This window comes from Haplochromis burtoni, unplaced genomic scaffold (assembly GCF_018398535.1).
Source record: "Haplochromis burtoni strain Fernald_Lab_line unplaced genomic scaffold, NCSU_Asbu1 Contig_656, whole genome shotgun sequence".
Lineage (NCBI taxonomy): Eukaryota > Metazoa > Chordata > Actinopteri > Cichliformes > Cichlidae > Haplochromis > Haplochromis burtoni.
The window spans coordinates 18,813-32,350 of NW_024583017.1; the positions used below are offsets into that span (position 1 = coordinate 18,813).

At 41.0% G+C, this 13,538-nt stretch overlaps 2 protein-coding genes across 4 annotated transcripts in view; one reads left to right on the forward strand and one right to left on the reverse strand.

Annotated features, from left to right (window-relative positions):
• Window positions 1–9,073, forward strand: part of sanbr (SANT and BTB domain regulator of CSR) — a gene marked incomplete at its 5' end in the record, with an annotated part of 27,045 nt that extends 17,972 nt beyond the window's left edge. Inside the window, 6 exon segments of the mRNA XM_005949459.2 lie at window positions 3,677–3,762; window positions 4,162–4,190; window positions 6,913–6,986; window positions 7,085–7,173; window positions 7,486–7,568; window positions 7,645–9,073. Of these exon segments, the coding sequence (XP_005949521.2) occupies window positions 3,677–3,762; window positions 4,162–4,190; window positions 6,913–6,986; window positions 7,085–7,173; window positions 7,486–7,568; window positions 7,645–7,681 (398 nt within the window).
• Window positions 9,074–9,168: 95 nt separating this feature from the next.
• The window catches only part of xpo1b (exportin 1 (CRM1 homolog, yeast) b), a 27,090-nt gene continuing 22,720 nt past the window's right edge, over window positions 9,169–13,538 (reverse strand). For all 3 annotated transcript variants that reach the window (XM_005949447.3, XM_014329999.2, XM_005949449.2), the window contains 3 exons: window positions 13,294–13,453; window positions 13,095–13,191; window positions 9,169–12,182 (listed from right to left, as the gene is read on the reverse strand). In XM_005949447.3, coding sequence (XP_005949509.1) covers window positions 12,036–12,182; window positions 13,095–13,191; window positions 13,294–13,453 — 404 coding nt within the window. In that variant the 3' untranslated portion in view covers window positions 9,169–12,035. The remainder of the gene's footprint in view (window positions 12,183–13,094; window positions 13,192–13,293; window positions 13,454–13,538) is intronic.

The window sequence follows — 13,538 nt, forward strand, 5'->3', positions numbered from 1 at the left end:
TATTTCAAGCTCATCTGAGCCAAAGGATTGGTTGGCTGACATGGTGTAACGTGTCTGCTTGTTTTGTGAATTGGTGAGAAACAAAACTGAACTTGTTTTGGTTTCTGTCATAAAATGCTCTCAAAACTTCTCGACAGGGTTTTCGTTGCTGTCAGGTCAATGTCCGTTAAGCGATAAAGTACAATAGGGGAGCGCTCCTATTTATGTGTTTTGGGATCAAAGCAAAGTTGCCACGTCAGAAAGGATCAAAGCAAAGTTACCGCATCACAAGGAATCAAAGCGTTCTAATATGTGCGCGCATGCGCACACACGTGGTTGTTTGTGTAATGTTGTTCACACTAAGAATTTTAAAAGGAAACTGACAGTTACAAAACTTTTTTTTCGTTTATTTGTATTTGTTTTGTTGTTGTTTTTCTGCATACCATGTCCAGCTTTTCTGTATAAAGTAATGAAGAATCTTGGATTTGGTGCTTAAAACTTCGTGAAACTGTAACCGTATTTCATTCACCATAAATCACTATCTGATTTCGAATAGTTTTCTTATCAGATACAGAAGTCTAAAACCAACATTTCTCTGCCTGGGCTGCCTTGTAGCTCTGCACGTTGTCTCTTCAATGTGTGACCCCCTCCCTCCCCGAACAGTCGGGGGTGAGTGCACTAACGTGTCCGGTGGTGCCGTTTTAATGAGTGTTTGCTGGAAAACGAAAAATACAAGGAGTCTGCAAGATGGATTTGTACGTTTTCACAATGGGGGAGTTTGCTTAAGTGCTAGTAAATAATTTTCTCGAGTGTGTACGTTACACATGCTAATTTTTGAAATTGTTTTTATTATTTTGCTAGCTAGCAAACTCCGGGATAAATGATTGAAATGTACTTAGTGTGATGCAATACGGTGCCGCTATTATAACAGTTAGTTATTGCAGGGTAATTTATGTAATATGCTGTGAATTTAACCAAGACTACACAGCAGTAGCAGTATTGCGAGTTACTTCCCCAAAGTGAACGCTTTAAACGTTAGCCCGATGCTTAACTAGCCAACTTAAGGCTTTCTGATTAAAGGCTAAAAGCGGCGTTGTCACCAAATAAATAGAATATTGATGATATTTTTGTGTATTGCTGCAGTTTTTTCAAGTATTAACTTGGTGCTTTTGGCAACCTTACGGGGAAATAATGGTAATATGGCTAATCCATATGGACACAAAGAATATAGACTTTTTTATGCTACCGAAGTTCCCTCGCTTTCATTCAAAATCTGCTTATCGTTAAACAACTTAAACTTTATAATGGCTTCAAACTCACATTAAGGCCTGTGGGACACTATCAGCCACTGAAACAGTAGACAAATGAATATTTCATACCTTAAGGCTGCCTGTTTGTTTAAGGGAGATGAACTATACATTATAATTGTATATAATAATATCACAGATGATAGATTTAATAGGTTTTTGAAAGATGCTTGTCCATTCTTCAAGTCTTATATGTTGAATTGAACCGAGTATGTCATCTGTTCAAAGCTTCTCCCAGTCAGTGCTGTTCTATGTGCCTGTCTTACTGTACATGATGTTATTAGCACAAACACTTTAAAGGTGATAATTTAGGACTTCAGCAACACAGACTGCAATGTAGTTAAGCATCTTACAGTTAGTTTTAAATGAATGAAAAAAGACAAGCAAACATCTGTCTCCTATTCTTTTGTGTCACGTAAGAAAGAAGCATTTCTCATGATCTGACTGAGGTGATGCGAAGTGAAATAGTCATCCTTTTTTTGGTAATGTGCTGGAAAAGCTTGAAGATGGAGATTGATAGTGCTTACAAATTGCTTGAATGTCACCCTGAAAAAGGTGTATGAAGTAAAATCTGATTTTGATGCGTTCAGCACAAAATTTAGTCACACAGTCAGGACAACATCTGATTTACCTTCATTGGGAAACATGTTTAAAGCAGGAGTTCAGTACATATTTTGTTTTTTGTACATATTTTTATAGATCTTTGTTTATTAACTTTTTTAAATTGTATTCTAATGTTTTTTTTTAATTCTATATATTTTATACATGTGTTACATTTACATTTTCATGTAGCTTTAAAAAAAAATTTTTTTTTTGTATTTTGGTATCTTTACCTGTCTCATAAATTCAGGGCTACATCCTTTCTATAGACAAAGAGCTTATCTTGGAGCCTTCAGCTTCTTCTTTAGTACTTTCATAGGTGGATGTAGGAAGTAACAATAATATGTGATGATAATCTGTGATACATGAAATAATCTTATATTAATAGTAATAATGGATCTGTTCCGGTCAGGAAAATGCTTGTGCAGAGGTTTCATTGTGCTTGACATTGTCCTTATTACCACCACAGCTCTGCCTCGCAGTGACAGTTTAGTTGCAGTTTCGAGGCTCATTTGTGTACCAGCATAAAGACTTTCCTCGCAGTGAGCTGTGATCTCAACTACTGAGCTGATCCATGCTATAGTTACAGCTGGATATTTTTTTCTCTTTCGTAAAGTGTTTTCATTGAACAGACTCATTCATTATTAATTGTTTTACATATTTTGTCTTTTACGTAAACAAAACACTGCTAGAATTAAAGTACTAGAAACAATTAAAATACACTGTAATTAGTACTTTTAGCAATTTGATAGATGCCTTTTATTATATTTTTAACATCAGCATGTTGAAGGACTTGTTGAGAAGAGAGTGCTAATTTATATGCTAAAATATGTTTTTCTTTTTGGCCAAGTTAGTGAAAACACTTTATTATCCTCTAATAGATTTTTTAAATGCTTGGTGATCATAGTACCCAAAACTAGCTGCATCAGGTAGTACTTCTGAGAGGATCAGAAGTCCCAGGTATACTGGTATTGGGTGTTGCAGCTGTAGGGATGACTCTTTCTGAAGCCTCAAGCTGACTGTTTCCTCTCAGATGTAAAAGGCTGATGATTTACAAAACAGACACTGCGTCGTTCAAATAGAAGAGGCTCATCATAAAATAAGAGATATTTTACTCTCTGAGCATTGTTTCTAGTGTCCATTCATCCATTTAGTTTACTCTGGTCTTAATAAAGAGCTTAAGAAGAGATATTGTTAGAACTTAGAAATAGGAGGAGCAATTCAGACGTTAAGTTTTTAATACGAATCGCTGGACAGAAAAAAGTGGCACACCTATTCGTCTTCAAAACAGGTTTGATTGACCGGTTAAAAGCTTAGAACACAAGATGCTGAAACTTTACATACATGGCTGTTACATACTGGGCTGAACTGGCAGCTTATCAGAAGTAGCTTTTGATGTTGGCAGTGTGAGAGCTGAAAATCCCAAAGTCATCCTATTTTCATCACTGACTGGTTTTAATCACGTGATGGCTTCATGTTACCCTGTGCTCTGACTAATGATCGCATAATGTTATGCTTACTCATTTCCTTTAACCCGACAGTCCTGTAATCCTCTCGTCACCGAGCGCCTCTTTAAGTGATTAAAGCAAAATGAGGACACTTGACGAAACACGATCTATTCATAGCACATCACCGCTGTTCCACCCTCATCTCCACCACCTCATCTATTTTTAACATTTCATTGTCAGTCCTCACAGCTTAAGAATGGAAACTGAAGGCATTTCTCTTTTCAGCCTGCAGATGGCGCTGCAGTCCTTCACTACATCTCATCCTGTTTTTCTGTTTTCCAGCTGCTAAGAAGGCCAAAAAGGCTCACAGACCTCTGAAAAAACAGCTGTCCTCGCCAAACTTCCAACGCAAAGAAAAATCTGAGAAAGTGAGTCAGCAGTTTCATGAATATTTCACTGCGGCTCCTTAGTGAAGTCAAACACGGCAGAGTTCAACCCAAATATCTGACACATCTTATCTGTAACCTACAACAGGATGAATTGTTTTTAGCTGGGTCTTATAAATAACTGAAATGCCCTAAATATGGATACAGAACTGACTTTGTAGCATTTTGGTGCATATCTGATATTAGTGGACATCCTACAGGAAAAAGCTGGATTTATTATTGATACTCCACAATATCTTATTGTGTGTCCATAAAAAGATCTCACACACTGACTTACACTTCCTTTTAGATATTCTGTCATAATTGTTGCTTATCTTTTTTACTTCAGTTTTACAACATTCATTATTTTGTCTTCAGAATGTGCTTTTTTTCCTCCCTCAGTCACAGACCAGGGACAACACGCCTTTCACGTGAGTAGACCTACATGTTTATCCTACTTACAAATTTGCTAGGCAGTAGCTGTGCATTGAAGTTTAATTCTTTAAAATGTAGCTGGAGCTAATATAAGGGTTCAGCACTTTGTATTAATCACATTCATAGACTGTATAGAAAAGATGGATGAAGCCACCATGTTCTCAGTAACTTGTTGTTGAAGTCCTGTTGTGAGGGGTGTGTCATTGCCTTTACAGTCTTGGTGTTTTAAAACTGGGCGTGGCTCCGACTGAAACAGAATTCATGTTGCCACATCTGTGTTTGTTTGCATATTTGGCTAGAAGGAATAAAGCATTATGGGTATTCAAGCTATCCAGACTTCACTTTTTGTCTAGCATGACTCGGATCTTGTCTGTGGCAGAAGAGCCACAGAGAACGATAGTAGCCCATAGACCAGCTGGTGCCCTCTGGTGATGGTAAACAGTTACAACAGGTAAACCAGTCCTGGGTAGAAACCAGTGGATCCGCTGAGCTCAGCTTTTAGGGTTTTCCATTAGGTGGTAGTTAAGGCCATATCATACCGTTCACTGTAATACGGGTATAATGTTGGGCAACGATAAGAAAATGAAATATCGCGATAGAAAATGGGTAAAACACACATGCGCAGTGCCTTTGTTTTCATACGCACATGGCGGAAAAAGCATGGCAGCGACGGAGAATGAGGGCGAAAGCAGATCGTTGAATGAAACGGATGAAGCAGAACTGGTTTGTAAAAATGCTGCAACTTCAGTGTGGAACTGGTTTAGCTTTCGTCCGTCAGATACACAACAAAGCACTATTTTTGGTAGAGCATGCTAGCGGGCCGTCGTTATTACCGTGTTTTTTGGAAAATACGGCACACTTAAAATCAATCCTTTGACTTTTCTGAAAATCGAGCGTGCCCCTTATAATCCCGTGTGCCTTATGTATGAGTTCTGGTTGTGTTTACTGACCTCGAAACGATTTTATGTGCACGGCGCTCGAGAATCTGTCAAATGTTTTAGTACGACTTTGCTAAGCTACGAAGCCGCACCGCTTGATGGATTGTCGGAGCATTACGGCTATCGTAGGCAGGAGCCTCGCGGAGTGATGCGTACTGTGCTTCAACATAATGTTACCGTATTGTGTGTGTATAACCTCTTTTAAGTTTTGTGGATGTTATACATGGTTATGCTGAGGATATGTCGGCCAGTTTCCACTGGAAATGCCTTTTGGTTAAACTGTCAGCAAGAAATTTGCACTGTTTCATTTTTATATAACTTTAATGCACATAAAAAAACAGCTGCTTGTTTAAGTGAAAATACATAGATTTTTTTTTTTGCACTAATAAAGTTGTGGAGTTGTATTTTGTCTAGTGTCAATTATATCATCAGTTATATCGTTATCGCAAATTTTCAAATATATATCGTGATAAATATTTTTGGTCATATCGCCCTGCTCTAGTGGTAGTACTTGGTGCCAGGTAATGTTTTTGTAGTTTCTCAGCCGAGTTTCCAAGTGATCCAGATCAATTTGAAAACAGACATCAACAGACTGCATGCCACCAATTGGCCAGTCAGTGGCTTCAGACCCCTTCACAAAAATCAAAACTGACATTTTTGAAATCCGGCAGTGAGGGAAATAGCGACACAAAACCCACCTCCGACCTTCAGCCCAACCTGTCTGGTTTTAACATTAGAACTTTCTTTTTTGATGAGGCTTATGGTCAGGGCTGGATCAAGTGACCCAGAATCCTACCTTAGTTACCCTGCAATAGGCTTAGGCTCTTGGGGTTTCCCACGATGCACTGTTTCTACTTTACTCGCCTCTTTGCACTCTCTGTGTTTATACACCCCTCTGCATTTAATTCTTAGTTATTATCAATCTAAGCTGTCCTCCACAGTTTCTTTTCTCCTGCCTCATGCCCAGCCGGTGGTGGCAGATGGCCCCGCCCCTCCCTGAGCCTGGTTCTGCCGGAGGTTTCTTCCTGTTAAAAGGGAATTTCTTTCTTCCCACTGTCACCAGGTGCTTACTTGAAGGGGGTCATTTGATTGTTGGAGTTTTCTCTGTATTATTGTAGGAACTATGCCTTACAGTATAAAGTGTCCTGAGGCCACTGTTGTTGGGATGTGGTACTATATAAATAAAGTTTAATTTGAAGTTGATATAGTGACTGTTCTGAGACACATTAGTCCCAGTCAGTAATCATTTTGCCATCTTTATGTGGAAGTTAGCAGGATCTGACTTCTGGTAGCAAGAATGTCAACAGCAACTGGTCAGAGGTGTGTTGCGGTGTTTGGTTTTGAAATGTTTCTCCTTCAGTCTGCGTTTGCGCCATGTTCACTGCATGTGGGAAGGCGCTCTGTGTCCTGATTGGTTGTCGTCACAGGCACAAGTTATTTTGACTTAGGAGTTCCAGGTAAGGTGTGGAGAATCAGGTCAGGACATTGTCCTTGGCTGCCTTTTCTCACACTTAACTGGAGATAGTCCCCTTAAGCTGGGTACTCACCCTGGGAAATACTCTGTGGTTAAGGGGAAGCTGCTCCTTTTCAGTGCCTGTTTGTTCCAGGTGGGGCCGAAAGTGTACGGCACCAACCTGATATAACAACATAATCTGAACGAATTTCTCTGCTGTAAAGCTGGATCAATAACATAGATTATACGTTTTTTTCAATCAATTTCTCGTGTTTGCTGTTTGAAGTTAACTGGTGCTCGCTCTGTGGGTGTTTGTGTGTGTTGTAGAGTAAGCGTCCAGAAGAGTAAGTGGGACAGCTCTCGCTCTATGCGCTACAACCAGGACGCTCAGCGAGAGGAAGGTAAAGGAGGACTCATTGATGCTTTTCTATTTTAAGCCACTGAGTCAGACTACGTTCTTTCAGTCTTGCATTAACCACTTTCTTTGCATGTTAACCAGACCAGCGCCGCATGGTGGAGATCATTGGCTACCTGACAAAGATGAGGTTTGGAGACCAGGAACAGAGTAAATCCAAGGATACTAAAGAGGTGGCTGTTTATTTACTGTACACCTAAAATGAGATTGATTGTCAGGGTGCAGGAAATGTGACTTTGACCAGGATTTATTGTCTTTCTTCACATCATGTGGTCAAGATTGGTGCTGAGCTGTCAGACCTGCTGTCCTTGTTTGTGCAGCTGCCTCATGTTGGATTGTTTTTCTTCCGGACTCTCTCTGTGTGTGTGTGTGTGTGTGTGTGTGTGTGTGTGTGTGTGTGTAGTGTGTGTGTTTTTCTTCCGGACTCTCTCTGTGTGTGTGTGTGTGTGTGTGTGTGTGTGTGTGTGTGTGTGTGTGTGTTACAGCCTGCAGGGGGGATCTACTCCAGACTTGAAGTGCAATTTAGGAGCTCCTCTCAAGTCAGACAGAGTTCAGAAAAGACACCCAGGTACATTTACAGTGTTACACACACCCTGGTGTCTCACTCAATAACTAAGCACTTTTTTCTTTCTTTACCTCTGCAGGTCTAAAACACGCTACGCTCAAATCCGAACAACATAAAGAAGCTAATGGGGGGAAAAAGGCAGTGGAGCTGCTAAATAGACCAGCATTAAACCCGATGACGAGGACAGAGACTTGCTCCTCAACCCCAGCACTTGTCAGCCCCCCCGCCCCTGCTTAACTCAGGTGACTATGTATTGATCACCGTCAACCACATCTCCTCTCACTCGGCCCACTGTGTGTTTGTTCAGCTGCATCCAGTCCACAAAAACAGCAGAACTGTGGACCCATCTCGGCTCATTAGAAATGCACTTTGACTTTCCTCAGTGTTTCTTTAAAGACGGACAGGTGGGGATTTCTACAGAAGGCAACTGGAGAAACGTATGGAAGTCCACTCATGCCAGTGGGAAAAGAAAAAGTCATTTGTATTTCAGAAAATATTTCATAGCAATGACAAACATGTATCTTATTGTAAAATACATAGTTTCTGTCTGTCCACCAACTCCTACACAATCAGGAGTTAATCAACCAAACTTGGCACACAGGTACATCTTAGGCCCCTATAAGTTCTTACCTATATCAGATACTATGGTGTAATCACATTACACAACTACCTACTGACCAACTAAAAGGACACACTTTGTGTTTATGCACCTATCTCACCTTATACAAGCATTGTATCATTTCAGTTTCACAACAGTAGCATCTCATTTACATCAGATGTTATAGTTGTGAATATTTTGATATGCAATATCATCGTGTTGCTTGGCAACCACCTGGTAACAGAATAAAAATACATTTATGTAGTAGAGCAGGACATGGGATGTAGTAGTAAAGGTACATTTAAAAAAGAAAGAAATTACAAAAATGCCACAACAGAAAAAAGTTTTGATGTTTAAAAAAAAAAAAGCATAAATCAAATTGACTTGAACTGAAGAAAAAAACTACATCAGGATACTGGAAAACATGTGTCTAAAGCTCCAATGACATTTTTTTTAAATGCTGAATTGAGATCAAATTTAATTTTGAGGTTAAGAAGTAAAATTGAGATAAATGTATTATATGTTATATGAAAATCGGTCAAAAAGATGTCATGAGAAAAATTTATGAAAAAAAAAAATCATTTTCTTAAACTGGCACTGATTATCTTCCTGGATGGCTAATTGAAGATGTTACCTTCTTAAACTGACATCTTATTTCCACCATAGTGGAAGGTCAGAGACGTGTCGCATGGAAATTTTACTGCATCAACTGAAATTTACACCCAGCCTTACATTTACACTGTAATTCTGCCTGCGTTCTGTGTAAAGCTCATTCTGTAGGTGAGAAGGATGCCACATTTGTTCCACCAAGTTCTGGTAGAGATGTAGTTCTAGTCTTTCCTGTGTTTACTGGAACGTGACTGTGCCATGTACCACACCTAGGCCAATAAAATACAAGTGGCTAAATCCATTCAGAGCCTTATGTGAACTTTTGTTTCTGGTTTATATCCACTGGGTGGCAGCAAATCACACTGGGGGAATAACTATGGATTCCCAAGACACAACCTTTGCCCCAGTTTCACCATGACCTTTCACCTCACCTTTCCAACAATCTACCAGATGAAAAATACGCACTTGATTGGTTCTCAGCTTTAGCAAAGAGTGTTAGTGTTGTTTCCTGTGTGAAAAGAAGCCAGAGCAGTTTGTGGAAACTGAAAGTCCCAGAGAGGGCTGGTATGTGCCACTAGGTTCGGGGTCACGCCGCTCCTCTCTGCATGAGAGGCACTGACCAATGGGCGTGCTAACCTGGCTCTTCCTGTAAGACTTACTCACAGGGGTATTAATAACCCTGGCTGCTCACAACACAGACCCAGAGCAGGGCTTAACGGGGCATAAAGCGTAGAGGAGGTGATGTGGGCTTTTTTTTTTTCTCCCCCTGTGGGCGGGCGCTACCCCAGCTGTTCTATCTTCTCCTCAACAGCAGATGCCAAGAATGGCTGAGGATGTGGATCTGGGTCAGGAAGGGGGGGTGGGGGAGTCCTGTTACAACTGGACTGAATTATGGTCCCACAGAGATAAAGAGATAGTTGGATACGAGAGCATCAAAGCAAACACGCCAAACTGACAGAGATGCTCAGTCTGCCAAGACCTGCAGAACTAAAATGTTACTGCTGCAGATTCCTCTGAAGCCTGGCTCTGGGACACAAGGAAATGAAAAGTTGAGTGAAATTAGAATTCCATCTCCCTCTCTGGTTACATCAGAGCTGACAAGATTGTTGGGATTGCGTAAGACGAGCGTTTCAACTTTCAATGGCACGGCGTCAGCATAACCTTTAATCTAATACCAGTATGTTAACAGGGATTAGTGGAGGAGTCCACTTACACAGCAGCAACCTTGGCTAAAGATGCCCAGGCGGAAACGGTTGGATGTCGCGTTGCCTGCGTGACGGATGCCATCCGTCATCACTGAGCTTTCCTTTTAGGATTTGTGTTTTCAAACCTTTTCAAAGCACGCTCCTCTTCACACGTAGATGTATGCATCTAACAGGAGATGGGACAAAATAGTCACTATGCTTAACGACCATGTGGTCAGAAATCCTTTTCCAGAGTTGATTAACAGTGCATCGGGTCAAAGCGCAACAAACCTGTTTAGGTTGGCTTTAGTTTCACACAACAAATCTGACACAAGATGTCTTCTACTCCAGCTGCCATGTGGCAAATCGTCTTTTATAGTAAGTGAAAGCGAAAGCAGCCTGCACTGTAGGAGGTGGGGTTGGACAAGTAAACACAAGTTCTCAGAGTTGATGACTCAATCAGCTCACAACTGAATTCGGCACAACGTCAGTGTCGTTGTTCAACTGTTGACACAAGAAAAAGCTAGTGAGTAAAGCTCTCACTAACAAAGGCTGTATGTTACAATGTTAGGTTAGGTTTAGAGTTTAGTCAGCTATGGCAGCGATGACTTAAAATTCAACAGAAAAAGCCTGCTGTATCGTAACACGATAAAGACTGCATTCTTACTCAGTATTGATCAAGGCCAACACTGAAGTCTTCAGACACACAAACAATATCTGCTCATATAAAACTCGAGTCTCTGCTGTGGAATGAAGAGATCTGAGCGAAGGCAGGATTATAAAATTCTCACCTTTAATCAGTTCAAAAAGTTCACAACAAATGTAACACCTTGAGAAGGGAAATCTGCCATTAGAGATTGGATGCTTATTTGGATTTATACATTCTTCCTAATTAAACTCACTGGCAATTCATTTACTCTCTGGACAAGAAAAAAAAAAAAAAAAAGCCTTTATTTGGACAAAACTCAAACAGTTACAAATGAAAAATGCAAAAATACAAAATTAAATGTAAACCCAGGTTTATTTCTCATTTTGCTCTAAAGGTAGTGTCTTGAAGCACTACTGCATGGTAAACAATCTAAATTAGTACAATTCAAAATCTCCAAAGCCATCTGAGTTAAACAGGAGTTGTTATAAAGATGCAACCAACCAAAGAGCCCATAAATACCTCCGCCACTTCCTTAAAACATCCCATTAATGAAGGCTCACAAATGAGCAACAATCCTCTTAGAGGAAAACAAAACGCTGATGTCGACTAGGCGACAGCACACACGCGCACACACCCACAACAAAAAGAAATAACAGAATAAGAGGAAAAAAAAATGTTCCCATGGTATTAAAGATGCTATACAATTGGGATGATATGCACATATTTGCTTTTGCTTTCCCTGAAAAAAAAACCTCACGCTGGCAGCAGCAGCTCAGTTTTTTGGGTGAAGCAGAAAGTCATGAGCAACAAGATGCTGCTGCACGAGCAGCGTCTCTCAGCCTTCATTCATTTTCCATTAGATTCACATTCTCCCACAATGCCGTGGGGCACCAAACAAGCGGTGCGTGCGCCTCTAAAAGACCACTTTCTGTCACACCACGGGTCTAGAAGCTTCTATGCCAACTCAACACATGGGCCGATTTTCACAACACCCCCGCCCTCCCCTGCCCACACTGAGTGTAGAATAGATCTATATATAAACAAAGAGATGGGAAAGAGGGAAGAACTAGGAAACAGAACCAGGGAAGTGACGGAAACTGATCCAAAACAACATGGTTAACTTGTCCTAATCGTTATAACTTCATCATGCAGGTCTGAGAAGGGCCAGAGACCAACAGAACGTAAGCTAGATTAACAGTTTTGGAAAGTTATTACACAAAAAGTCTCCATAGAAAACGCAGATCATGTAAAAAGGACCACAGGGTGATGCGGTAATCATTTACAGAGTATTGGCATTATTTTGGTCAACAAACATCCAATGGGATGGCCCACGGCCTCCCACCACACTCAAGTGCCTCTCTTGGGTTTTGTTGTGTTTGCTGTGGTTAGGGTTAAGTTTGGAGTACTGTACAGTTAGACTGAGCAGGCGCTCAGTCACACATCTCCTCTGGGATCTCGTGAGGATTCAGGATGCCGGGCACCGACATCTGGATCTTGTGTTTCTCCTCCTGGGCCTGTCGGAGTGACGCCTCCCTCTCCTCCAGAAAAAGGTCCGAGGTGTCCTCACCTGCAAACTCCTGAACAGCGACACAATCACAGAAAGCTGCTGTTAGCTACAAGGTTTGAAAGCCATGCTGCTTTTCTACCACAGCGACCGAGATCCTAATTTTTACTGTTAGACTGCAACACTACTAAACCCCCATTTGGGAGTGAGGGATCAAATACTCACTATGGGTGCTGGTAATTGAACTCACTCTTCCAAATGATGGACTTTTATTTGTAACAGGGTTAGCATGCACATGCTTTTTAATAAAAAGTCATTTAAAAGCATGTATTAGGCTAATTTCCAACATTCTTAGAGATTTGCATGAGCCGTTCAGTCACGTTCCCTTTCTTTGAGATAACTTCCTTCTGATTGGCTGCTGCTCACAAACAAAAGATCTGATCGGCTGATTGGTTGGGCTTCTTGGGATGCCCATCATTCAGATATTCCCTTTCATTTCTTTTCGCCCTCTTAGACAAAAAACAAACAAAAAACCCAACATGCTTGACCTCAGCAATTGGTTTAACAGTATTTGATTTACTGACATAATTACCACCTAAATGTCAACTTCAGTGCACAAAAATAAACAACAAAAAATAATCATATAAATAATAAATAAATAATAATAATCAGACCAATCAGGACACATGACACAACATTGAATGTTTCCAACAGCACCCACAAACCTTCCATAAAGTCAGGGCCGCCTGACCATGAAGTGGCAGGAAAGTGTTATTTGTGGAAACAACAGCTAAGCAGTTAGCTATGTAGTCAGTGATAAGGAGAGACAAAGCTTCCATAGAGGGACAGGCTCCATGTGCTTCAGCTCAAATACACAACTGAGATACACTCAGTCTAACAACTTACACTTTGTGTACCTCCTCAACACTGAAAGGAAATACTTAATACACCTCCAATCAAAGTTGCTACAGTCTGACGAGCTCACCTTTATCTGGACGAGGAAGTCCCTCAGATGCTCCTTGAAGGCAGGAATGTCCTGGTTTAAGCTGAACAGCCCTGTCACAAACACCTTCACCTGAGCACTGACAGACAAAACACACACACACACACACACACACACGTAAGCATCGACTGAAAAACAGACTCACTCCAGCAGAGATTATATGTGTAATGTTCACACTCACTCCTGCAGGTGGGGGAAGGCAGTCTTAAGCAGGTTGGCCACATATTCCTGGATGAACACCTGGTTGTTGGTGGGGCTGGCGGGGTTCAGCGCTGCAGTGATCTTCCCCTCCTCCACCAGGTTGAACATGTAGGCCAGGATGGACGCGTGCATCGTCAGGCCTGCAGAACACACACACGCACGCACACACGCACACACACACACACACGCACACACACACACACACACACACACACACACACACAC